General features: G+C 45.0%; 1 protein-coding gene across 3 annotated transcripts in view; it reads right to left on the reverse strand.

The window, feature by feature from the left end:
- Nucleotides 1-26,992, reverse strand: part of LOC146829237 (sodium- and chloride-dependent neutral and basic amino acid transporter B(0+)-like) — a 561,372-nt gene that overhangs the window by 210,607 nt on the left and 323,773 nt on the right. For all 3 annotated transcript variants that reach the window (XM_085607862.1, XM_085607864.1, XM_085607865.1), the window contains 3 exons: nt 19,360-19,500; nt 18,837-19,065; nt 189-314 (listed from right to left, as the gene is read on the reverse strand). In XM_085607862.1, coding sequence (XP_085463988.1) covers nt 189-314; nt 18,837-19,065; nt 19,360-19,500 — 496 coding nt within the window. The remainder of the gene's footprint in view (nt 1-188; nt 315-18,836; nt 19,066-19,359; nt 19,501-26,992) is intronic.

A 26,992-nucleotide genomic window follows, 5' to 3' on the forward strand; every position in this document is an offset into this window, starting at 1 on the left:
AATGTGGAGGGCTATCCCAATATGAAATCATAAATAGATGTCTAAATAGTAGGATACAAGCTGAAAGTTCTATTCAGTATTACAAGTTTAATGATAGCAAAGCGATCTTTGGGAACCAGACTTCAGAGTATAGACCATAATCACAGTCCTTTAGAGATTCCTCATTCTCTAACAAATGTCTTGCTTACCTATCAACGCAAACTGTGAGTCAAGTCCCAAGGACAGGAGCATGCAGAAAAAGAGAATTGCCCAAAGTGGTGAAACTGGCAACCTGGTCAAAGCATCTGGATAAGCAACAAAAGCTAATTCGAATCCTAGGAGGGAAACAACACATAATTATATTCCTCTGTTAGATATTTTCATATGTGTTTTTATCTAAAAAAAGTTTCAGTGATATTGCTAGGTGGCTATGCATTGCAAACAAATGTAGACAATAGGCTGAATTATGAATTAGTTTAAAAATAGCGGACCAGAGTCACAAAGATTTTGCTAAGAGTAGGTGGGACTTACTCCTGCAGTATTCCTGACATTACTGAATTCCAAGACAATGCGCTCCAGTTGTATTCCTTGTGTACTCATGAACTTCAGGAGTAACCCACGAGTAATATAACATTAAGTCACAAAAATTGTTTTGTGGATCGAGACCCAAAACAGTGGGAGCAATTAGAAAAGATATTGCTATGAGTGGGTATGAGTTACACTTGCAGTTCTCCAGTTTCAGTTTCAAGAGAAAAATAGGTGTACTTCAAGAAAAAGTCACAACAATATCTTTGTTTATTGGGCCCTTGATTATGACTATTCAATGAGTCCAACAAAACAGCAACAATGCATACAAATTTTAGTACAAGTACAATTGAATTAAAGCTATTTGTTAAATATTTACAGACAATCACATTTTGCAATCCTTCAGAACAGTTTAAAGTAGTGTATAGTATCCATCTTCAACTTGCAGACTTTGTGGAAACCAATGAGCTGCTACATTACTCTCAATCAGGCTTCCTTACAGGGTACAGCACAGAAACAGCGCTGAACGAAGTAGCAGATTCCATCCGCCTGCCTGTGGCTCATTTGCCATGTTAGTGCTCCTCGATCGGCAGCATTCGATACTCTGTCACACTCAATCCTGCTAGACAAACTGAAGCAGATGGGCATCCAAGGGAGGGCATTTGAGTGGATTTCCTCCTACCTACACTGCAGCGACCAAAAAAGTCCTTCTTCGCCCATACACCTCCTCTGTAAAACCGCTCAGGTGTGGAGTCCCTCAAGGCTCTGCCTTAAGCCCTCTACTTTTCAACATTTACTTGACGCCTCTAGCGGCTCTCATCGCTAAGAGTGGGGTCATGGTGATATCCTATGCGGATGACACACAGCTGATGTTTGCCTTCAGAGATCAATCTGCTGCAGCTTTTGATTCGTTGAGAGATTGTCTCAAAAACATTGCTACCTGGATGAGCGGCAACTTCCTAAAGCTTAATGCCGATAAAACTGAGATTCTATTTTTTAATCAAGCCTACCCTCCTCCCGCAGGCCTATGGTGACCTGGAGAACTCAGCATCCCACTGATGCCGAAGGACTCATCAAAAACCTTGGTGTCAGATGGGACAAAGATCTGACCCTGTCGGCCCAAGTCTCAGCAGCCTGTTTTGGGACAATGAAAATCATCTGTAAATTCCTAGATTTTCTGCCGGATGACTGCCGTAGAACGGGGTTTCATGCTGTTGTGACCTCTCACCTCGACTATGCCAATGGCCTCTACCTGGGCTTGCTCAGGTCTCTGATCAGAAGGCTGCAAATAGTGCAGAATGCGGCGGAGAGGCTAGTCCGTAAGGTTCTGCTGCGCCATCACAGCTCTCCCCATCTCAAACAACTCCACTGGCTACCAGTCACCAGGAGAATCGAATTCAAGGTCTTAACAATTGCGTTTCGAGCCTACCAGGGCAGGGGCCCTAGCTACCTAAAGAAGAGACTGCACCCATACCTCCATGAGCGGTCCTTAAGATACAACCATTAATACTACCTCACTGTCCCTCGCTTTTTCAAAGCTAGGCGGGGGTGGGCAGATCATTCTCAGGAGGAACCACCAAACTGTGGAATGACTTGCCTCTCCACCTACACTTGTTGAATTCGGAGCAGGAGTTTAGAAAGACACTGAAAACTTGGCTCTTTAAGCAAAGGTATTAACGGCCTGGTTCCTCTTCTCTGTTGCCCTCCGCGTGAGCTCCAGGACACCTCGCTCGAGGTAGCTGTGTGCTCTATAAATGCCCTTTATTTATTATTATTATTATTATTTTGCTTTACTCAATGCACTGCTTATACCCTTTTATATTATATTAGTTATACCTTAGAAAATAATATTATTTTTAATAGTTATAACACCATAAATCATATGTTGTGCGAGAATACAGTGCATGGTAGATTGTCAAGTTAAAGTTAATGTAGTCTGGGTACCGAAATGAATACACAATACATGGAGGTGCAAATGTTTTAATAATTTGAAGTTGTTGCGTTAATTGTAAATTAAAGGTATAAGCATTAGTCTTGAAATATAAATGTTTGGATGCTTTCTCTTTTGATTTAGTTAAACAATAGATAATGTTATATAAATGTAAAGAAGTTGTGTAAATCATAAATTTAAGGTATAACTATAGGAGAAGAATTTCCAATATTTGTGTATCTTAGGTTTGGTTTGTATAGAAAGAATAAATAAAACTTTCCGACTTATAACAAAGGTTTAACGTTTTTTTTCCCATTACATTTCAATGCTTTTAAAAAAATTGTTTGAAATCAGAGGGGCATATTCTCAAGGACCTATCGCCGAATTATCGGCACTTTATCGCAGCTAAAGTCGCGATAAATTTATCGCCCCATTCACAAGCTCGTTCAAAATGCCGATATCACCAGTTATCCGGTGATAGCATCCGCAAAAAACATCACCACAGATGACCCCGGCAACTATCGCTAATGAGATGCAGAGTAGGCGTTCCCGAGTAAAAAGCCACAACAACACCACTCCGCAACATTCTAAACGACTAGCCAGATCGGCGATAAGATCTCAAAACATGCAATAAGGCGCATTTGCAGCAGGAAATTAACACCTGCTCTGACCTGGTGCAAAGTCAGACGACAACCGCCACCAGAAAAGGGAGCCCCGCCCACAGCCACACCTGAATACCAACAGATGCCATGGATCCACTGATCATGCAGCTCGGAGCCCTAACAGGGCCACAACACCCATCACCACCACCCCCAGGACCGCCCCCCCCCGGACCACCCTGCCCCCCCGGACCACCACAGAGGCAGCACGGACAAAGACAGCGGACCCTCAGGAAACGCACCAGCCTCGCAGACCTAACACCAGACAATGTCATTGCCCACTACAGGTTCCAAAGTTATGTTATGTTATGTTATGTTATTTATATTTTTATAGCGCACAGCTGCCCCAGCAAAGGGGCGTCCTGGCGCTTTGACAGACACTATAACATAACACACAATAAAAGAAAAGGAAATTAAACAAACACGGGAAACAGGAAAGTTTTAATCGCCTGCCTGAAGGCGAGCAGGTCTTCAAGAGCTCGGATGTGTACCGGAAGCGAGTTCCATAAACCTGCCGCGAGCACCCTAAAGGAGCGGCCACCCATACTGCTCAATTTAAAGCGTGGACAGACAGCCAGATGAAGCCCCTCCGATCTCAAGGATCTCAAAGGACAACCATCCTACGCATCCTGACCATCATTGCCCACAGGCTGATGGTACCAACACAGCGGACAACCAACATCCCACCTCAGACAAAGTTCCTCACACCTGTCCTGGATACCATCATCAGCTTAGTACCCCAGTACACCCATACGTCCCCCACAATGCGCAGGAACAGCTGGAGACCAAGCAAGGACTATACGCCATAGATGGATTCACGCACGTGTTGGGCGCAATTGACTGCACACATGTCCTACTTGTGCCCCCTGCCGTCACTGCACACAATTACGGGAACAGAAAGCATACGCATTCCATCAATGTGCAGGCAACAGTGGACCACAGGGGACTCTTCACCCATGTCGTCGCCAACTAGCCAGGCAATGCTCATGATTCCTTCATCTTCCGACAGTCCATCATCAACCAGCGCTTTCAGGATGGCACCCATGGGAATGCACTGCTTGTTGGGAAGTACCAAATGAACACACCACACACCTCAACTCCACAATCAAGCAACTCACAACTCTGGCAATGCACATGTTACAAAATCACATACAACATGCCAAACAACGTGCACACCCACCAGACACGACAGCACAACTTACTGTAGCAACCTGGGCTAGCCATGTACTTGAGCCTTCCACGGCATGGCACCTCAGCCACACAATAGCGGAATGTGGGGAAAAGTAGTAACCAGGCATGTGCTAAGGAGGCAAGTGACCCATGAATGAGAATGTACACAATGCCAATTGTGGTGGAGATGTGCTGGACAGACTGCAGTATGCAGACCACAGACATATCCATGTCTACATGCACTGCTGGTGTTTGGAATGTAGTGGACGGTGTATGCAACCATGTCACCCCAGCCAGTGGGGAAGATCGCGGAAATGTAGCTTGTGACATCCCCCCTGTAAGCGTATGCGGAGTGGGCTGGCCCCGCATACGCCAGGCCAGCGTAGGGTTGTGCATAAAAAGCACGTATCTCTGGGCGTGGTTCTCCTCCGGAATGCCCAATGTGTCTGCCAGGGTGGCACCTCCCACCCCGCCACAAGGCCGATGCCGTCGCTGTGAGCGGTGTTGCCTACGATCCTCTGCGCCTTGTGCACCCTTGGCCGCTGGTCCCTGAACCCATCTTGCCTGCGCAGCCAGGCCTCACTGCTTACCTGCCGACACCGGCGTGTGTCAAAGAGGGCCCACCATGTGCCGGCACAAACTCCAAGCCCGAAGCCCGCAACCTTGGCAGCCTCCTCAGACCATCATGGCCTCCGCGATACAGGCCCGCTGTACTCTTTTCTCGTTGACGTACTCTACCGCTGCCTCCGGCCTACACTACGGTCAAGTAAGTCACACATTTGGAACTGAGTCTTGATTATCCAATTGCAGAGTACACATATCAATGCAGAGTTTAAATCTCTTTACTCCCTTCGATGTGGTGACACCAAGTCTGTGCATAGCATCCCAACCACACGTGCCTGTGGGCCCTTGATGACTACGCCTTCGGCCTACACTGCGGTCCAGCAGGCCTATCCAGTCCGTACCAGGCAGGACGTGGCATAGTCGCTGGCTGAACACCCGCTTCTACCTCCGTCAACCACAAGTCATCCCCACATGCCATTTCAACGTCGTATGTTAGAGTTCCAGGAGGAGCTTGCTGAACAGCGGTTGGGCCACGCTGACCGCTGCCTCCGGCCTACACAGCGGTCAAGTAGGTTCACACATGTGGAACTGAGTCTTGATTTGTGTATGGCAGAGCTTATATCATTGCACGCAAGGAGAGGAGTAAGAGGAAGACGTGGTTCAGTCCGGAGGAAAAAAGGATCATCGTTACGGAAGTGATCGAACACTGCCAACAACTGCTCTGGTGTCACTAACTCTGTGCATCGCGAGCCAACGACACGTGGCTGTGAGCCCCTGCTGACCGCTGCCTCGGGCCTACACTACGGTCGAGTAGGTCACACATTGGGAACTCAGTCTTGATTTATTTACGGCATATTTTATATCATTGTACTGGCCTCATCGCAGACTGCATTCCCATTCAGCTCCTATGCCAATAAGTCTGTTCCCCGGAATCCATGGAGACTTTCTGGTTGAACTTTGGTGGCGACTGAGTCTATGGACTGGGGGTTGTCTTCATCATCATGTTGGTGATACTGACTTTGTGTCAAAATTGAGGCTATAGCATTCTACTCCTACATTTGCCGCTTCTGGCCCACTTCTGCCCTCTACATCATGCCCTGGAGGGCACCTTCCACTGTTCCCCGCAACCCTCCGCTACATTCACCTTCGACACGGACAAGGACCCGCTTAGCTCACGTGGCCTATCTCATTGCACAGAAAGTCACCGTCCTGTGGCGGTGTGCCTGTGCCAGCTGCAGTGCATCAAGTGCCACTAACTCTGTGCAGCTCAAGTCATGGACCCTGTCTGATAGAATATTGGATGGCCTCTGGCTCGATGGACTGGGGGTCATCAACGCCATGTGTCTGTGGCCCTGCACTGTCCGCTGCCTCCGGCCTCAAGTGCGGTCCACCTGGGCTCACACATCAAATCGAGTCCTGACCTGCCTAGACGTCGCATCACCGCAGGATGCACACGCCACCACTGCCAGGACCAACTCCAAACAACAGGTGCCAGAGTCGGAGGTGTCTTACTGCCAGACTATCAGAGTTGCTTACACCTGTCGTGGGTGCCATCATCAGCTTGATACCCTGCTCAGCTTTTCAGGTGCCACTTACTCAGTGCAGCATGATTTATGGACCATTCTGGTTGCATAAATGGGTGAACACTGTACTTTCTCCGGCTACCACCATGATGTTTCAAAGTTGTTTTTGTTTTGCTGGTGTTTTCTGTTTCCGCTTTAATTGTGATCACTGTACAAGTTGTTGCCAGCACCAATTTACTCCATGAGGACTGGCTTACATTCACCCCACACACATCCAGCACAGGCGTCACTGTACATGTGATCCTGGCAATAAAGGTGTGGAGCGCACGTGCCCGTCACCAGTTCAACAAACTATCTGAGTGTGTCCGTGTGCTCATGATGTATGCATTAGGGGCCCGGGCCCTACACCATTACCTTGTGCCGTGTACAGCGGACGCAGCCATGTCACCGCAGGCAGCGGGTGAGACCTTGCATATGTAGCTTGGTCGTCCCCCACTCAATATGTAAGAGGAGTGGACTGGGACGGCATACGCGAGTCCAGCATGGGGGTGTGGATGATTGTCCCGTGGCTCTGGGTGTGATTCAGTCCTGGAAATGTGCAAAGGCATGTGTCTCTGTCGCAGTGTGGGTCTCCGTTGGGGAGTGTAGGTGGTCCCTGCTGGTACTTAGACACCCACATATGTGATCTAGTTCAGCTTCCATGAGGTAGAACCCCACCCGCACCTGTTCGGCCACCCCCTTCTGGCAGTCTGACACCTGGCCTTGGAATGCGATGTGTGCTTCGGTGGGCTGCTGGGAGCCAGCCGTGGTGGTGGGTGCGTCCAGCTGTGTAGTCTGTGCATGGGGTTGCTCCTGGAGGTTGATTGCCTAAGATGTCCATGAACTGTTGTAGGGCGTCGGTGTCGGAAGTGTGGAGGTTCTCTTCAGCATCACTGTAGAGTTGTCTGGTCTGCTCTGCTGGAGGTGTTGTTTGTCCCTCTGCAATGTGAAGGGGAGATTCTTGTTGATATTGTGTTGGCATGTATGTTTTGGCATGTATGTTAACACATTGTTCAAGTTTACATACAGACTGCATAACAATGTGCATTGTGACTGTTTGGGAAGAGCGGTCTATTTGATGCGGGACAGTGGACATTTGGACTACATGACGTAGGTGAGGTTGTACACGTACATTTTCATCTCACAGTTTCCTGCTATGTCAGATGTGATTGGCCATTTTCTATGCACAAGCGGACCCAGTTGTGTCCTCTGTTCTGCAGTTTAAGTGTTGCACTATGTACCACATTGTCGTTCATGTGGATGTTCTGTCATTGCTATGTGTGTGTGCTGCATTGTGGGAGAGTCACCCCTGCAGCTACGATTTTGCTATTTTGCTGCCCTTCTCCCTTGGAGGCGGTGTGCCTTTGACTTTTGTGCTTTTAAGGTGCTGTGATGTTGGCGACTTGGGTCATTTGTGCTCTTGTACGGTTTTTGTACTCTTGGTCATTGTTTGTCTGCAGATGTACTGTTGACGCCAGTGGTTGTTTGTGCACGTGGATGTGTCAGAGTGTGACCTGCTCCTTTACGGATGTGGTCCACACTCAGCCACCTCAGTGTCGTGGCATGCACGATGTCATGGTGATTGGACTCCAGCCATGCTGCTCGTCATGTAGTGTCGCTTGCATTGTCAGTGTGGCTCTCAAATACGCATCTTTGCTGTGTTTCGCACGGGTGCATGTGTGTGTTGTGGTATTGGTGATGTGTAGGGTGGGACCCCTTTGGGCACATGGTGGACATGTTGAGCAGTGTCCAGACACCCGACTCCTTGCACCGTCTCCACACTGATGACTCTGGCCACCATTTGCTCCAGCTCCTCCTGTGGCGCAGGACTTCCACCTCCAGTCGCCATTGCTGCCTTCCTGTTGGCAGCGGGTTTCTGTTTGGTTTGGCTTTTCACATCATGCCAGCGCATCTTGGCCTCCTCGACACTCCGATTGCATTCACGATGGAATGCCATTTTTCCGTCTGTGTTGCCAATGACCTGGTGGAGGTGACGGACAGTTGTTGTTAGTGTTCTGTCACCTCCGTGACGACGATCCGGTTGTCATGCAGACTGTACCCCGTCTTCCTCTTCTCCTTTGCCTTCAATGACCCCGAGGTTCCTTCCTGGTGGTCTGTGGGGCTGGTGGGGTTTGCGTTGACCTGGGCACTCGGTCCGGGTGCATCCATGTTGCTACGCATTTGATTTTGTTTTTGGTGTGTTTTTCTTGTTCTGCTTTTATAGTGTATTTTCCCACATGACGTGTGGGTATTGCGGGCCTGTCGCTGGTTATCGCAGATTTTTGTATCCTGATTGGCCTCATCGCAACTTTTTTCAAGTTCGTGTTTCGCATTTTTGCGTCATCGTTCTGATTTTAACGCGGTCATTTGACGGGTTATCTTGGGACTATCGCATGGTGCCGCCGGGTTGAGAATACTACGTTAACACAGTGCTGTTTTCCCATGATAGACTGCGATATGCAAATTTGCGTTAAGCTAATTTTGAGATGATTATCACACGTTCTTGAGAATATCCCCCATAGTTTGCTGTGGTTGAGTGGAGTGTTATTAAGTGGAGAATGGTACTGTATAGTGCAGAGAGTGTTGTAAAATGTTCTGGAGTAGAGTATATTGATGTAGAGTGGACTAGAGTTGAGTGGAGTGAAGTGAAATGTGGTACAGTGGAGTGGCAAACAATGGAATAGCATAGAGTGGAGTGTTGTACAGTGCAGTGCCTTACAGTGGACTGGTGTATAGTGGAGTGGTGGAGAGTAAAATAGCAAACAATAGAGTGTTGTAGAGTGTAGTGGCATAGAGTTGCGTAGCGTGCAATACAATAGTGTAAAGTGGAGTGGCAAATAGTGGAGTGACATTGAGTGTGGTGTGATAGAGTGTCGTACAGTAGAATTGGGTTAGTGGAGTAACATAGACTGAAGTGTAGTAGATTGCAATAGCATAGAGTGTAATGGCGAGAGTGGAGTTGCACACAGTGGAAGCATAGACTGGAGTACGATATAAAGGGGACGAGCAATGAGTGCAGTAACTTTGGGCCCGATTCACAGAACTAACTTAAGACAAAATCCTAAACTTACCACCATTTTCGTATTCACAGAAGGCACTTACTCATTTTGGTATTCACAGAAGACACTTACTCACTTCGGTATTCACAGAAGTTAGGAGCCCTAACTTTAGGACTCCTAAATGCCTTCTGTGAATACCGAAAGTCCTAAAATTAGGATTTTTCTCAGTTTAGGAGTCCTAAAGTTAGGAGTCCTAACTATACTACTACTAAACTGAGAAAAATCCTAATTTTAAGGCTATCGGTATTCACAGAAGGTATTTAGGAGTCCTAAAGTTAGAAGTCCTAACTTTACTACTACTAAATTGAAAAAAATCCTAATATTAAGACTTGCGGTATTCACAGTAAGCATTTAGGAGTCCTAAAGTTAGGAGACCTAACTATACTACTACTAAACTGAGAAAAATCCTAATTTTAAGACTTTCGGTATTCACAGAAGGCATTTAGGAGTCCTAAAGTTAGGAGTCCTAATTATACTACTACTAAACTGAGAAAAATCCTAATTTTAAGGCTTTCAGTATTCACAGAAGGTATTTAGGAGTCCTAAAGTTAGGAGTCCTAACTTTACTACTACTAAATTGAGAAAAATCCTAATTTTAAGACTTTCGGTATTCACAGAAGGCATTTAGGAGTCCTAAAGTTAGGAGTCCTAATTATACTACTACTAAACTGAGAAAAATCCTAATTTTAAGGCTTTCAGTATTCACAGAAGGTATTTAGGAGTCCTAAAGTTAGGAGTCCTAACTTTACTACTACTAAATTGAGAAAAATCCTAATTGTAAGACTTTCGGTATTCACAGTAGGCATTTAGGAGTCCTAAAGTTAGGAGTCCTAACTATACTACTACTAAACTGAGAAAAATCCTAATTTTAAGACTTTCGGTATTCACAGAAGGCATTTAGGAGTCCTAAAGTTAAGACTCCTAACTTCTGTGAATACCGAAATGAGTAAGTGCCTTCTGTGAATACCAAAATGAGTAAGTGCCTTCTGTGAATACCAAAATGGTAGTAAGTTTAGGCTTTTGTCTTAAGTTAGTTATGTGAATCGGGCCCATAGACTACAGTGGCATAGAATGGAGTAGGATATAGTAGAGTTACATAGAGTGTATTGGTGTACAGTAGAGTGCCGTACAGTGGAATTCCATAAGTTAGAATGACGTACGGTGGATTGGCATAGAGTGGAGTGTCTTAGAGTGGAATAGCATAGAGTGGAGTGGCATATGTGGAGTTGCCAACATGGAACAATGTAGAGTGGATTGGTTTACAGTAAAATGGCATACAGTAGAGTATGTTTCAGTGGATTGCCGTACAATGAAATAGCATGGAGTGGAGTGGCGTATAAAGGAGTGGCATATAATGGAGTGGCATGGAGTGAAATGGCATAGAGTGGAGTGCTCTAGGGTTCACTGGTATAGAGCGGAATGAGTTACAGAATGTGAAAGTGTGTGATCAGATGTAGATGTAATGTGGCAGGAATACACATTATGAAGTGTAAACGGTAATTTTTAGTAGTATGTGTTAATAGTGTCGGTAGTGTTAAAATTATAAGATTTAAAAAAAAAAGTAGTTCTATATTGTGCCAGTGTACACCACGGTAAGTTCATGGTATACTGCGGTACATGCGGATAAGAAGTCAGTGTGTGATTGGCTACTGGCTGTGTTTATCCCAAAGGTGAGAGGCTGGCATGTACTTTTTATCACAGTTTTGCTGAGTTCTTTGGTTTGTGTTTCACGGCATGCTATGTTATCTTAGATATAGTTAAGTATTAGATTTCATTAATGTTCACAATCTTTTTCCTCTTCAATAAAGTGGTAATGGGTATAGAATTTTGTTTAGAATTTTCGATATATTTTTATAGCAATATGGGGACAACAACTAATTTGTATTTGTTGCCATGCTAATCCGTTAATATTTGTGTGCATATTTAAAGATGTTAAAAATATAAAATACACTTTAATACGTTACTTTTTTAAAATATAGTGTATTATAGTGTTTTTTTTTTTAAATTGACCTGTTTATTGTTTCTTAGTGCCATGGTACTCTCAAGGCAGGGGAAAATACCAAACCTCATACTTACTTAGATCTGAAGGTGTAATGCAGAACACAACCAAACTCTACCTAAAAACAACAAGGCTGTTGTTAACATTTGTAAAGGCAGCCATCAGCTGATCACTTAACGACTTTTCATTGCTATGGGCTGCGGGACATCCAATAAAATACCGTGAGATTTCACGAAAATACCGCAACAATAATCAATGTATTTTCATGAAATTTCACAGTAACTTATAACTTAAAAACTACTTACCCTACTTACCTGTGGTACCAAAAGCATCTTCTATGAACCATAATGTCTAATCCTGCCAGTTTTCCTGTAAATCCATTCAGATATTTTCGCACTACATCCAGTACAGAGGTCTGTGAATAAATGCATTGGTGGCAAAGCTTTATGGAGCTCCTTTTCATCTTTGTAGCCCCTTGACCAATCACAGTGAAACTTACTTAGCAGCATCCACCAATGTAGAAGGAAGAATAGGTCTGCAACGTTTCTTGGAGTCCCATCAAATTTGCACAGAGTTGTTCATGGTGAAAAATCCCAGAAATTCCTATCTCTGGTAACCCTCACTTTAACTAGAGTGGCTTCCACCACTATGTAATATATGTGTGTGTGTGTGTGTGCGTGCGTGTGTGTGTGTGTGTCTGTGTGTGTATGTAATATATGTGTGTGTGTGTGTGTGTGTGTGTGTGTGTGTATGTGTAGTGTGTGTGTGTGTACCTTTCTTTGGTAGATGGCCCCAAGTTTTATCTGTGGTCCAATGTGTGCTATCATAAAACGGTGACTGCACTTCTGGTACACACATGGTCAAATAAGAGACTTTCTTCCCTCTGGCAACATCTTGTTAAAGTCTCCCCCAGCGATCATAATTAGGAAGTCATGTATTTCAAGTGGCTGCACGGGCAGGGTCACTGTTCACTTGAAGTGTTCTATATATAAGGCAAGACAATATTTTGTGACTACTACATGACCTTTTTTAGCCGATGGGCAGCACGTTTGTATCCCTGTCTAGTTAGGTCTTGATTACTAGTGCTGGGCTACATTCCGATCCCTGTGCAAACATGTGTTTGCTCAGGGATGGTGTGAGAAGTTGGCCTGGTATATGCTGTCCACTAAATAAAGTGGGCACCTTGTACCAGTCCAAACAACCCCTTATGGTGATTGGTTAAAGATAACCTTTATTGAAAGCTATCCTAGTGGTAGCTATGGAGAGCAGCCTTCAGGCTAAGTCTTGAAGGAATGTAAAGCAGCTTGTTTTACCAGTGTATAATCTCTTGAATGACCAAATGAAAGGACAACCACACCAGGTATATATTCAAAATATATGTATTTAAGATAAAACACACCCCTCTAGTCTCTTTATGAGGCTGGAGTTTGAAGCACTTAAGTTACAAGTCAGTATTCAACAGAAAAAGCACAAATACACGTTTGGGCCCTAGCGGCGTACCAAACCATATACCAATAAAGTGGTATAAGAACCAAGACTGAACTAGACACAAGGAACCTAGAGCCTGTAGAAGTGCTGGGACCATAGGGAACCACCCAAGGTAGTGATACAGGGGACCCACAGGGGACGCGTGCAGTGTGAGAACACAGCCGCGAATCGCCGTTAACTTCTATGGGGAAAGTCACGGTTGGAAATTAAGAGTTTAAGGACACTTAGAAGATGACTACAACCAAACCCTTTTGGACTTAGAGGTGTCTAAGGCCAACACCCACGGGAGCATCGGAGTACTCGAGTTACCTCACCCAGGGAAGCCGGGTGCATAGGTGTCCTTTGGTGTCGGGTCGCGTCACTGTTTTCAATGGAAGCTCTCAAAGAAGTGCCGCTGCTGTGAAGAGGAGAAGTGTCCGAAGAGATCCAAGCCTGGATTGAGGATGGAAGGATCCTGAAAGCAGAGGGGTCAGAGTCTGGGTCACTTATCAGTGACCAGGGGCACGATAGTCCAATGCCCACAGATGAGGGGTGCTTCAGGTGAGTTGACGGGTGTCTTGGCTCTTCAGCCATAAGGTCCAGGAGGCGTCGACGACAAGCAGGAGCTGGATTCGAGCTGTCCCACAAAGTCTGTCGAGTGCTGTGGTGTCAGCGACCAGGATGGACCTAACAAGCCTTGGCAACTTCAAGTCACATGGAAATAGAAAAAGGACGTCGGTGTAGACCAGCAAGGTCTGGGGGACTCACTCAGCAACAGCAAGTTGGGGCACATCTGGAGCAACCAGGAAAGCTCAATCAGAAGAGGAGTTGCCTTCGTGGGGACCCACTGGCCAACAGGCTAGCGATCGCAAAGGAGCCTTGAGTGGTCACACTTGAAACCAGCCCACGGATCACTCGTGGAGTGGGGGCCACAGAACTTCGGTGCAGATGGTGCTCAAGGCTGGGGCTACTCAGACTTCGAGGAAGACCAGGAAAATGATGGATCAGCAGAAGATCACGATGTCCAGGGGTCATGGTTGCACGCCACCCACGACAGCCACGGGCCTCAGCTTTGCTGTGGACTCAGGGTAGCCTCGAAAAAGTCTGGAAATCTACCTCTGGTGATGCATAGACTTCGGCGTCCGGCGGGAGCTTCAGAGTTGCAGACCGGACAGTTGCTTCTTTGGTGCCTGCCAAGCAGGGGAGTCACTCCTTGACCCCAAGGGAGATTTCTTCAGAGTTCTAGCGAAAATAGAAAGTCGAAGGTCCAGGATATATGTTGCAGAGTTTCATCCAGGATAATCTAACCTCTTCCATGCTCATGACGTCTCCCGGCCGTCATGAGTCACGATGGGCGTGTGCGAACGACGGCCGGGAGACGTCATGACCACGCCCGCGATTGGAATGTCCAGCACCGCGGCGGAATTTACGCCGCAGTGAAGAGGCTAAAGTCGCAAGAACTGGGTTCCCATACTTATACAAAGTTTGGGGGTTGGACATACTCTAGGGACCCACCTATGGGAGGGTTTGGAAAGAGGGGTGGTTACACCCATTTCCTTTATCTAGTTTTGCACCAGAGCAGGGGCAGGTAGCCCCTGCAACCGGTTTGAACAGGACTATGCACAGGCACACCAAGTGTGCCCCCAGTGCAGGACTTCAAAGCACCAGAGAGAGCTCCCGCCCAGCCCCAATACACATCTGCCTGTTTGGGGAGGTGGTTACACCTCCCTGGGACAGGCCTCCCCTGCCAGAGTTTAGGTCAGCAGCAGGAGGCCAGACCTGTGTCTGTGGCAGTGGCATCCATTTTGTGATGCCAGGGCTGTAGAAAGTCTTTACCGGGTTAGACCAGTGTGAACATGTCTCTCCCTCTAGAAGGGTGGAATGCTACCCCCGCCACCAGATCTGGTGGGGGGTAGTATTCCAAAGTGTTTGACACCAAACACGACATGTTTCCGTGCAGCCATCCCAAAGTTAGCATTTACCGTGAGGTTATAATGCACTCACGAGTATATGGTCAGGCTGCACCACAAACAGCAACAGAGGAAGTACTCTGAACGCTGCAGAGGGGCTCTGCTCATACAGGAGCACCCTCTCACATTAAAACCAAGCACTCTGCCTTCAGGATTGTTAAGGCCTGCCATAGGAGTGACTTATAGGTTTTATACGTGTGTGCAATGGTAGTGATATAGGTAGCCTATACCACAGTAAGGGGTGCAGGCAACACCTTACCCAGGCTGCAGTAGCAGACCTGTGGTGTCATTTGGAGTGCTTCCCAGGGCCGGCATAATACATGCTTCAGCCCCTGGTAGGCCTCTGAGGTACCTATGACCTAGGTAAATAGTATACCATATACTAGGGGCTTATAAGGCACTCCAGAATCCAATTAGAAATGTACCTAATGTACATGAAAACCATTTTACAGAGAAAGCAGATAGACTGGGGCCGTGAATAGCAAGATCCCACCTTTCTACAGATGGTATTTACCACACATGGTAAATACCTCACTTATTAAACTTAACTTGTAATGAGGATATAATGTAATGTAAAATTAGCACTAAAACGACACCCAATGTAAACATGATGAAAGCCTCCTGGTTTCATTGAAGCCAGTATCACCCAAATAGTATCAGTTGTTGGAGTATTGCAACTTACTTGCTATGATGCTATGAGCTTGTAAATTTGAATCAGCAAATTAAAGTGATGTTTGGTATCAGTTTTAAAGTAATTTTGCTTTCACAGCAAAATGTGAATTATATTGAAATTTAAGGTGCATAACATTCTACCTACTGGCCACAACATGTGTTCTCTGTTTAACCAGTTCCCTCTTTTGTTAGGATTGGTTGCTTGTTCTGTGAATGCCGACTCTGTGTGTATGCATGTGTGTTCATGGGTGAGTGGATACATGTGAATATGAAGAAGTGCTTGGATTAATGGATGAGTGAATTAATGCACAATGGTGTGGGTCTGGATATCGAGTAGGAAATATTGTGTACTTTACTATTGTAGCCAAAACATCAAGGATAAACTTATTTGCGGGTAAGTATGTATAGAATTCTGTACCTAAATGCGCATCTATGTACCTTGAAGATATATCTATATGCACTTACCCGTTCGATATTTTGACTACGATATTAAGGTATCACATATTCCATACTCGATATTCCATATAACAGCCATGAATGATGGATGAATTGTTGAGCGACATTGACCAATGGGGTAGTGCATGACTGGAAAAATGTTAGCAAAGGTGGGTGAATGAGTGAGTGATTTGATCAATGATTGAGTTTACGATGGAAAGAGAGACTGCTTGGGTCGATTAAATAGTATGAGGATGAGTATCTAAAGGGATAAGCGAGTGAATAAAGGCCTCTACAGACCTTCATTACTTCATATGCCTTGAAGCTAGTTAATACAGTGAAGTATGGAACATGCCCATTCTTGAGATGTACTAATTGTGACTGTGTTACTGAGGGGAGCGTTGCAGTAGTACACTGGCAGACCCCTATTATCATGCGAAGTGATTTTACACATGATCTCAACAAGTTGTCTCACTCAACTTCCCTTATCGATTTCTCACCAATCTCTCACTTGTCTTCACTCACTGTCTTTGTGCTCACAGCAAACAACTCAATCTTATTCTTATCTCCATACTTTCAGTCACACACTACCATTCATTAACTTGCCCATATCTTACCATATCTTACACCTGACAGTCACCAGTCCCCCTCCCTCAAAACCACCACATCACATTCACTATCCACAAGGACATACCCTCTAAGATTTCTACCTTTGTACCTTGATCTACTGTACAATAACCTCGGATCTCTATCTCTATCTCCTTCCATGCCACTCAATGACTTTAACAATTTAAGAACCTTTCTTTCATACTAAACTCTTCCAAGTCAGATATTATTTATGTCCATGCCAAACCTGAAGAACCCACACATTTGCAAATTATTTTTCATTTCCCTCTGACACTCACACTCTCAGCTGAAACTTTGGTGCTCATTTCACCCTAAATGCGTCCCCAGAATCCTCCCTTTCCTCCACTGCCACAGCGACAGATACAAAGTACTCCATGCTCAACATCCACTTCAGTGTGAGCAAAACAATACTTTATACGCTTGACTTGGGAAAACTGGGCTACTACAACAACCAGCTGGTTGCCCTTCACAAACATGTGTTCCTGTCAGTGGACAACCTTCTACACTTTACAACAAGATCTCTCTATAACCTCCGTAAACACCCCCAATACCCTACTACCATCCCCATAACAGGGAAACTTACAAATTGCTGATTCTGAACCTTAATGCTGTTAACTATCATTCGTCTAACTATACATTTCAAATGTTTAGAAGGTATGTGTTGTCCTGCAGCCTTTTCTTATTTAAGCAACATTTCTTCTTCCCAAAGGATCCGGTACTGCTTTATGATTCCACTTATTTTAGCTCGTCGTCCATGCCTCTAGCAACAACTCCCTGTCAAATTGTGCTATAGTTCCTCTCTTTTTGTGTTTGGAACTTCTCCACTATACTTGAAGATGACCACATCAAGGGGCATATCAGCAACAACCGGCGATAATTATCGCTCAGCGCTCTTATCGTGAGGATAATTATCGCCGGGTAACGTGGATTTTTATCGCTGAGATAGCGTGCTATTAGCAACGCTTATCTCCTCAGCGATAAAAATCCTCACGCTAACTGCCTAACATGAGATTATCGCTGGAAACCCAGCGATAATCTCATGCAATGTGGCGTTAGCTTGCTGATAGGGACTCACAAACTTAGCCATGATATCCACCTTCCATAGGATATCATGGCTAAGTCAGTCCTGAAGCAGGCGTAAGGAAAGTAGCGATAACAGGGGTTATCGCTACTTTTCCTGACGCTATGCTTCATAGCGTGGGGCTTGATGATAGGAGAAATGTCGCTTAGCGACATTTCTCCTATCATGTTAGGTCAGGAACGCCCACCTTGCGTCTCATTAGGGATGCAAAGCTGGGCGTTAGGAATCCCCACACTAAAGCAAGGTTTCACGCGTTAGCGTGGCCCTGCTAATTAGGCGATAAAATTATCGCCGCTTTTCGGCCGAAAACGGCTGCAAAAGCGGCGATAATTTTTTATCGCCAGCTTGTAAATATGCCCCCTAATTTCTACCACCCTACCACCACTCTGCTACACACTTCTACCACACCACGATGTAAATACCTAGATAGGTTTCAATGCTAAGCTGCAGAGCATGTGTCTTGTCAATATTTGCCTGGCTTGTGTTGTCCCTGGTCCAACATACAACATGTATCCAGCACACACATGTATCCATATATACCACCCACACCCCCAATGGTCTTTTGTACAGTGCTTATGTTGTTATGTGACATACTTCTTGTTGAAACGCTACCTGTTAAAATAAAGACATACATAAAGAAATAATACTTTGATGACATGCAAATTCATTAAAGTCCTTTCGAACTTTATTGTCTGAAATGTCTGTGTGTCACGTTGGAGAAACAAACTAATAGTTTACATAACAAAAAAACAATCATAAAAGATGCTATGAAAATGATATGCAGAAATTACCAGTACTCGTAAAAAAACCACAGCGGCACCCGTAGACCAAATTTGGACTTAGGTATGTGTTATGAGAATCAACAACAATGTCCAGTAAGGTATTATTAACAATGTATGTAAACATTTTAAGAAAGATTATCAATATGTCTCAGTGTGCAATAAATGTGTCATTAAGACATTACAATAGGCCATTTAACCAAAGAATTAAACAGGAGAACGATTCATCTAGAGGTAAAAACATAGTTGCCATACCTGATCTGCTCAGAACACGTTCTACTGTATTTACACAGATTGTATCAGGATGTATTTTAGATTTAATGCGTTCAATAAACGGATACTAATAAGAATCACGTACCTTCTTTTGCCACAGTCTCTACAGATTTCCCTGATACATGAGCCATATGTCCCAGGATAGAAAAGATCACGAATCCAGCTAATAAACTGGTCAGAAGATTAATGAAGCAGACCACAAGGGAATCTACGTAGCAATTGTTTTGGAATTTATTGTAGGATGAGAGAGCCATGAGACCTCCCCACGCCGTCGAGAGAGAGTAGAAGATTTGAGTGGCAGCATCTTTCCAACCCTAAATTAAAAATTGGTTTAAATTATTATTTGCAAAGTTTCAGACCTGAAGAGGAAAAAACAGTTAATATTATTACATTCTATATTTATGTCTGAGACATGTGCTACACAGTAAGTTTGAAAGCAAGGAAATACAAGATGCAGGTATATAATGAAGTTAACAGCTGTCAATAAAATATATTTAGCATAATATACAATCACTGCTATAATCAAGTGCTGTAAATGTGCTTATATAAAACTTAGCAGTAGCTGAAATAATAAATGAAAAAGGGAGATTGGTTTTATAGGATCTTACCTCTGCGTTACTCAGTTTCGATATGTCAGACTTAGTTCCAATGAAAAAGTCGATTCCGTCCACAGCGCCTTCCAGACTAGCGCCACGCCCTAGGAGTATTATTAAAACAACATACGGGAAGACAGCTGTGAAGTAAACCACCTGCAAAAGCATGAAGCAGACAAGTGATATTGGATACGCAACGTAGGTTTGACTGAGAGTGTTAATTTGGAATCCATAAATACTTCTTCCTCAAAAGGGAACATAACATCACAAATAACTCTTCACCCTAGGTCAATAACATACTGGCCTTCCTACACAAAAAAACAAACCTCATCCTTTAACACAAGCACCCTATCAGCATAGCGCAAGGGTGACTGCAAAGGCGCAAGGCTGCACACAGTGCACCACCACTGAGAGGAAGCAGGAATGTGCCATTCCCTAGTAAATAGGGGTCATTCCTTCTCTCTCAGTGAAACACAGCACGTTGTCTTGTGTTTGAATGCGTCAAATGTTAGCACGTCAGGCCCTCAGTTTGCACTGGTGGCTACCACCACATCTAGATCTCGGCAGACGGGTTACAACGTCACAATTTTGACGGCTATCCCTTCCACCGAACTATAAATCCATTATATTTTATGAGATTTACATTTCGGCAGATGGGATATCTGTCACCCTTGTGACCAAGTAACCCGTCCACTGAAATCTAAATCGGGCCCCTAGTTTAGGGGATTGAACTGTTTTAGCAACATATGTAAAAATAAAATCCAGGCACAGACTCCGACTAATCGAGAGACTTCAAAAGAAACAGTGCTGCTGCTGGCAGTTTTAGTGTTTTCCAGTGACCTTCATTAAACACAAAAGGACTACCGGGCTCTCCTATCAGGCCAATAGGAAAGATTATTCACAAATTACTGTCATGTCTTGTACAGGAAGAGGTGTGGCGCCGCAGCCAGGGCGACTGACTCTGGAATCTGGGGATCACGGCGCCGGCGGCAGGTTAGCCCAGCACCATGTGACTCTGGGCAATAGCTTGCTTAATCTTCCCGACGGCCCCCAGCACCTAGAGACCCTTACTGATGATTGTTTGCGCTTTACAAATGTGGATTATTATTATTTATTACAGACTATAGATTTTTGGAAGCATTATACATCTTCAGGACAGGGAGTTGTAACTATCTTGATTGGTTTACTCCTCTCCTACACAAGGTTAAAAACAAAAGGAGAGAGTGGGGCCAGATTTACAGGTACACCATCTCTAAATGATGTGTGTGTGTGCGTGCGTGTGCGTGTGTGTGTGTGTGTGTGTGTGGCAGGAGCATAATCAAATTAGTGTGTTTATCACTCATGCAGAATGTACTAGTATGTTGAATTTGATGACCATGCAGCAAATTATAATGGCCTTTTTTGGCACAAACGAGGCTGTGATGCATGCGTTAGTAACCACAATAATACTCCTATTGTTCTAACAAATAACCATCTGGAGCCTTGAAAATCGATCAATAAAATATCAGGACAATTAGAATTGGGTGGCCATGACTGGGCCAGTTAGGTGCTATTAATTATAATAAGCTGGAAACACTGAAAGGCAGATTTACAAGCCCCTGGCGCCGCCATTACGTCACTTTTTTTGATGCAACGGCAGCGCAAATAATGTGGCCAATTTACAATGTGATGCATCTAGGGAGATGCGTCACGTTGTAAATCCCTGCACCAGGTATAATGTATGCAGGCTAGGCGTTCCCATGCAAAAAACCATGTAGAACTGATGCAGTGAAATTTACAACATTTCACTGCGTCACTCTACGCCTTCACTGCGTCAAAATCCCTACGTCTGCTCAGACCAGGCGTAAGGAATGACGCATGGCTTTTTGTATTGGACTCATCTAGCTGTTGTGGCACATTGCTGGAGTTGCATCACTTTCTTGAGCAACTCCAGCAATGCGTTACTTTTGTGCTAACAGAAGCATCCATTGTGGCGCAAGGACATTTGGCACTGGCGCAAGGAAACTGATGCATCTGTGTCAACGAAAACATATTTTTAGTAGGACTGAGACTCCTAAACCAAACCGCCACTCAGATGGACAATACAAGGCTTGACTGAACAATCGTAAATTAACCTTCTTGCTATTTTTCTTGTGTACAACATTATGATGAGAAATTTGGTTAAATATAACAATACATTTTTGCCATTCTAAGTCTAGCGCTAATCCGTATTCAGGCGCAACTATGGGTTTTTGGCTGAAATAGAATTACACATTGTTTGGTAGTACCACACTTTCACCCCCTCCCGCCCGCCCCCGGCACAAATTTATCAAGGTAAAAACTGACGAAATGTATGAAGGAAAACAAAAGCTCTCATTGGGGCATATCAACAACAACCGGCGATAATTATCGCTGAGCGCACTTAGCGCCAGGATAATTATCGCCGGCTAGCACTGATTTTTATCGCTGAGATAGCGTGCTATTAGCAACGCTCATCTCATCAGCGATAAAAATCCTAGCGCTAACTGGCTAACGTGAGATTATCGCTGGAAACCCAGCGATAATCTCACGTTAGCTAGTTGATAGGGACTCACAAATTTAGCCATGATATCCACCTTCCATAGGATATCATGGCTAAGTCAGAAAAATACCAGATGTAAAAAAGCAGCGTTAACCGCGGTTAGCGCTGCTTTTTTTGTCTCTAACAGGGTTAGCGATATTCTTGATAATAGGAGAAATGTCGCTTAGCGACATTTCTCCTATTATTTTACTCTGGAACGCCCCCTTTGCATCTCATTAGAGATGCAAGGGGAAGCGTAGAGTAAAAGGGTGCTAACATGCAAATTTGCGTGTTAGCACCCTGTTGTTGATAGGGCGCTAGTTTTATCTCTGCTTTTTTGGCTTTTAACCCCTTCAGTGCCCATGACGAGCTGGACTCGTCATGGGCCGCGGTGGCGCTGTGCCCATGACGAGTCCAGCTCGTCATAGACCCCGCCCGCTAATGCAACGGCCGGCACTGGGCGGGGAAAGGGGCAGGCACTGAAGGGGTTAAAGCCAAAAAAGCAGAGATAAAGCCCTTGTTGATATGCCCCATTGTTCGGAATAGGAATGTAATATTACGCACAGTAAATGCCGCGTTTGCGGCATCGGTCTTCACCTGATGCAGTATTACCTCCTAAAATAGGGGCCAAATAACGTGTGCATCGTTCCACTTACTAGAACATCCAAAATGCAGTCCTGCTACGACTGTTCTATCATTGGTCCAATCGTCAAGCTAGGCCCGTCCCATAATCCCTAAACGTTAACTCTCCCCCTCTACATGTGATTGTACCTCAAGAACTATGTAAACATTCTTGTACGTTTTCTCTAACCAAACACTATTAGCTCCTCGTGCCCCCTTTCCTCTGTAAAGTTGATCTCAGCCCTCGAGCACCAGCCTAAACTATGTATATGAATGTCACCGAAAAATTGCTAAAATTCGACTTTGATTTTTACTTCCAAAAGGGGATGCTGCATACATGTGTATTGATTGGCACGGACGGTATCAGTAACTTGTGCTGTTTTACTGTTACAGGAGAAGCAATCTGCAGTTCTTCCCTTTACACCGTCACAATGAGCGGGATGAACCGGTTCTGCAGAACATGTTGTACTGGCCAACTTGGCACATGCACACTTGCACTGCAGGCTTTTAAATTGTAGCTTTCCTTTATAAGCAAATTAAAATGTATTTTTAAAGCTAGAAGGTGAGCTATTTACAAATGCAAATGCACCCACTAGGAATGGATGAGACAGGTAATTTACATAAATCATTTCACACTTCCGGATGTTGCCCAATATGGACTAAAGACCTATGTCAATGGGTACAAGGATCAGACACCCAAGACATAGACAATCCTGATCACATCATGCTGTGAGAGTCACGGCGACTAAGAGTGTAATCCACAATTGATGATGTTATTTACATCTATCCCCAAGTAAAGCAAGTGAAAGAAATGTATATGCGTACAGAGAGTACTATGCCTTGACAATGCATGAACATTTTCTTCTTTTTATGAACTCAGAAGAACTGACTCATTTGGGGCGATACTAATATTTTGCACTACGTTTGCGCCACAAAAGGAATGCAAACCTGTACACAATGTTTAGTTTAGATTTACTCTTCAGCGCATAACTTGTATGCTGGAAAGCTGTCTGAAAGTAACGCAAAGCAGCAAATTATCCTGCTCTGTATTACTTTGTGTCACAGAAGATTTCCATGAGTGTTAGACCTGGCATTCTTGGTGTGGTTTTCCCTGACTTTTTCCTCTACCTCCTGTGTTTTTGATGCTGTACTGGATTTCGTTTTTGCTGGCTTAGATGCTTTGGGCACTCAGTGTCAAAGTGCAAGTGCTCCCTGTGTAAATTGGTATTGTGATTGGTTTTTCCTGATTGGCATATTTTTTTTACCAGTAGGTCCCTAGTAGAGTGCACTGAGTGTGCCAGGGCTGGTAAATCAAATGCTACTAGTGGGTCTGCAGCACTGGTTGTTCCACCCACATGAGTAGCCCTGAAAGAGCTCTCAGGCCTGCCACCGCGGTGCCTGTGCTCAGTTTAACTGCCATGTCGACTTGGCAAGTGCACCAACTTGCCAGGCCCTACCCTTCCCTTTTCTTACACATAGGGCACCCGTATGGTAGGCTCAAGGTACCCCCCTGCGCATGGTGCAGTGTACGTGAAAGGTAGGACATGTACTGGTGTGTGTAACATGTCCTGATAGTGAAATTCTGTCAATCTTGTTTTTCACTATGGTAAGGCTATCTTGGCCCATAGGACAGAATGGGGAATGCTTTGTAACGCATTACAAGCATATCTTCCCATAGCGATAAGATGGAAAAATTGAGTGTGGTATCCCAGAACTCAGGAATTCATAACACATCTTTTTAGGAAAGATGGTTTTTAAATTGTGTGTTTGAAAATACCACTTTTAGAAAGTGGCTATTTTCTTGTTCAGTCATCCTGTGTGCCTCCTCCTGTTTGTGGATTGACTGTCTGGTTTCAGTGTGACAGAGACAGAGGATGTGCATTCCTATAGACAGCCTCTGCGGGGGTTGAGGTGTGCCTAGCGCTTCCTGGATGACTCAGCCCTTAGCGGAATAGACCCTGGATGCATATAGAGTGGTGGGAGGAGATCTACCTTGCACCTGAATGGAGCCTCTCTCTCTTGCACAATGCTGTCTCCACCTCCTGTGGTCATGCTGCACCTGTGAAGGCAGAACAGAGCCCGCTGCACAAAGAGAACTAAGACATTTTGGGGTATAAGTATCAGATCCAAAACCCCATACTTTAGATCATCCCCTGAATTCAAGAGGACCCTTTGCCAAGGAGAAGAGCTGGAGAGACTGAGGAGAAGTACTGCCCCTTCGCTGTGTGCTGTGTGGGGTTGGCCTGAAGTTGCTGTTTCTGCCAAAGAAAAGGAGGAGGACTTTGCTGTGTGCTGTGTCTCCTGTTTGAAGGAGATCTCCAAATGTGTGTGTCGGCCTCCCGTTCTGACTTCTCAGAGACACAAAGACTTCACCCCCAGCTCTCCTGAATTCTGCTGCTGTGAGTTCTGACCTGCTAAGCGGTACCTGTGCCAGTTTTGGGCCTCTGGAGGTTGTTGCTGCTGTTTGGAGAAAGAAGAAACTCAAAGAACTACAGAAATCGACTCATCGCTCTTCTTGCGGCTGTTTTCCCGACGCATCTCCACAGCTGAGAAGAATTTCCACGCATCGCTGCGTTGCTGCAGAAACCGCCGCAGCGCCTGTCGCCACTGCAAGAATCGACACTTCAAGGGGTCGCAGCAGAAGAGAACCGACATAGCGCGCGCCGCTTAACGCTGCCACATCGATCGACGCCGAATCCTTGGATTTCCACACATGGTACCTGTGCGGCAAATTCATCTGATGCATCACCTGCGTACCGGAACCGTCACGAAGAATCTACGACGGATTTGATGCAACCCTGCCTCTGTGCGCATCGGGACTGTCGCATCGCTTCCCCATGGTCTCAGGAGTGTCGCATCTCCTTGTTTTCCATCTCTGCGGCTGTTTGGCTTTTGGAACTTTGACGCATCTGCAGTTACTTTGGTGTAAAGTCACGCATCCATAGGTTTCCATGGTATAAGTTCTTGAAACCTTTTGAAAGTCATATTTTTAATTGGGTATGTTGGATTTTTGTCATTTTGGTCTTGTTTATTTTAGATAGAGATATTTAATTTTTCTAAACTGGTGTGGTGTCCTTTTATGGTGTTTTCACTGTGTTACTGTGAGTGTTGGTACAAATTCATTACACATTGCCTTTGGGATAAGACTGTCTGCTCGTACCAAGCTACCAAGGGGGTGAACAGGGGTTATCTAAAGTATGTATACCTCTTACCCTGTCTAGAAGCAAGGGTCCCTATTTGGACAAAGGTACCTACCTCTGCCAACTAGAGACTCCAATTTCTAACATTGGGGGTCAGCAGTGAAGATTTGAACCTGTATTTGTACTTGACCCGCAGTGATTGGTGTACATAACTAGTTTAGTGCAGACCACTATGCAACCAAATCCTGTGTTTTGTTTTTGGTTCTATTTTTGAGTGACCCTTGAAGTATCAACACATCATGTCTCAGAAGAATAAACCAGCAAGTGAGGTGGCAGAATTGGAGTTTTATATTGAAATGCTTGATTAGGTCAAGCAGTTTTGCAAAGATTTTGGATGACCAATGAAGGGCAGCTCCAGGATGGAGGAGTCACAGAAGGCCTTAAGGGCCTGATGGGAGGACAAAGAGGCTGGGGAGACAGGTGATGCAGAGGTGGATGAGGATGCACAAGGGAATGGTTTCAGGTCACAGGATCTGCCTGTATCAAGAGTAGCCTCCAGGGCTGGCAGCAAGCATTCACTGGAATTCTTTACACAGAGGAAATGGAGGAGAACTAAAGGGTCAGAGATCATGGGCTAGAAGTCCTGAGGTTAAATTGAAGCAGACGGAATTGGAAATTCAGAAAAAGGCAGAGAAGAGCAAGAACGCTCAAGCCTTGGAAGAGAAAAAGATGGCTTTGACTAATGAATTTAGTATGAGAGAACTGGACATTAGAGCTAAGCAAGCAGAGACCAGTTCAAATCGTGGCAACGTACAGCCAGTGTAAGGCGATAAGGTTTACATATCCAAGGACCTAGTGCAGAACTACCAGAGGAGTGAGATATTTATTCATGGTTTACGGCGTATGAGGCAACCTTGAGAATAAATGAGGTTCCTGAGAGGCATTGGGGGCGGGCCTGTGGAAACACTTTGAGGCCACTTGGAGGGACACCCTGTCACCTTTGGAGCAGGCGGGTATCGTGACCTATCCCCACATGAAGGAGGCTTTATGCCTCAGGAATGGGCTCACACCAGAGTAGTACAGAGAGAAGTTCAGGAACTTTCGGAAGCTTGATTCTCCTACTTGGGTTGAATGTGTGAACATGTATAACCGTGCACTGGATGGTTGGAAAAAGGGCAGCAAGGTAGCTGATTACCAGGGGTTTTACAACTTGATTAGTTGGGAGCACTGTGTGTTCCAGAGCTGCGCCAGCATCTGTTAGATAGTAAACTAACTGACCCCAGGGAGCTTGCTAAAGAGGCGGACCGCAGGACTAGTACCAGGGTCCACACGGGGATTGTGGGTAACC

This window comes from Triturus cristatus, chromosome 5_2, assembly GCF_964204655.1.
Source record: "Triturus cristatus chromosome 5_2, aTriCri1.1, whole genome shotgun sequence".
Taxonomy (NCBI): domain Eukaryota; kingdom Metazoa; phylum Chordata; class Amphibia; order Caudata; family Salamandridae; genus Triturus; species Triturus cristatus.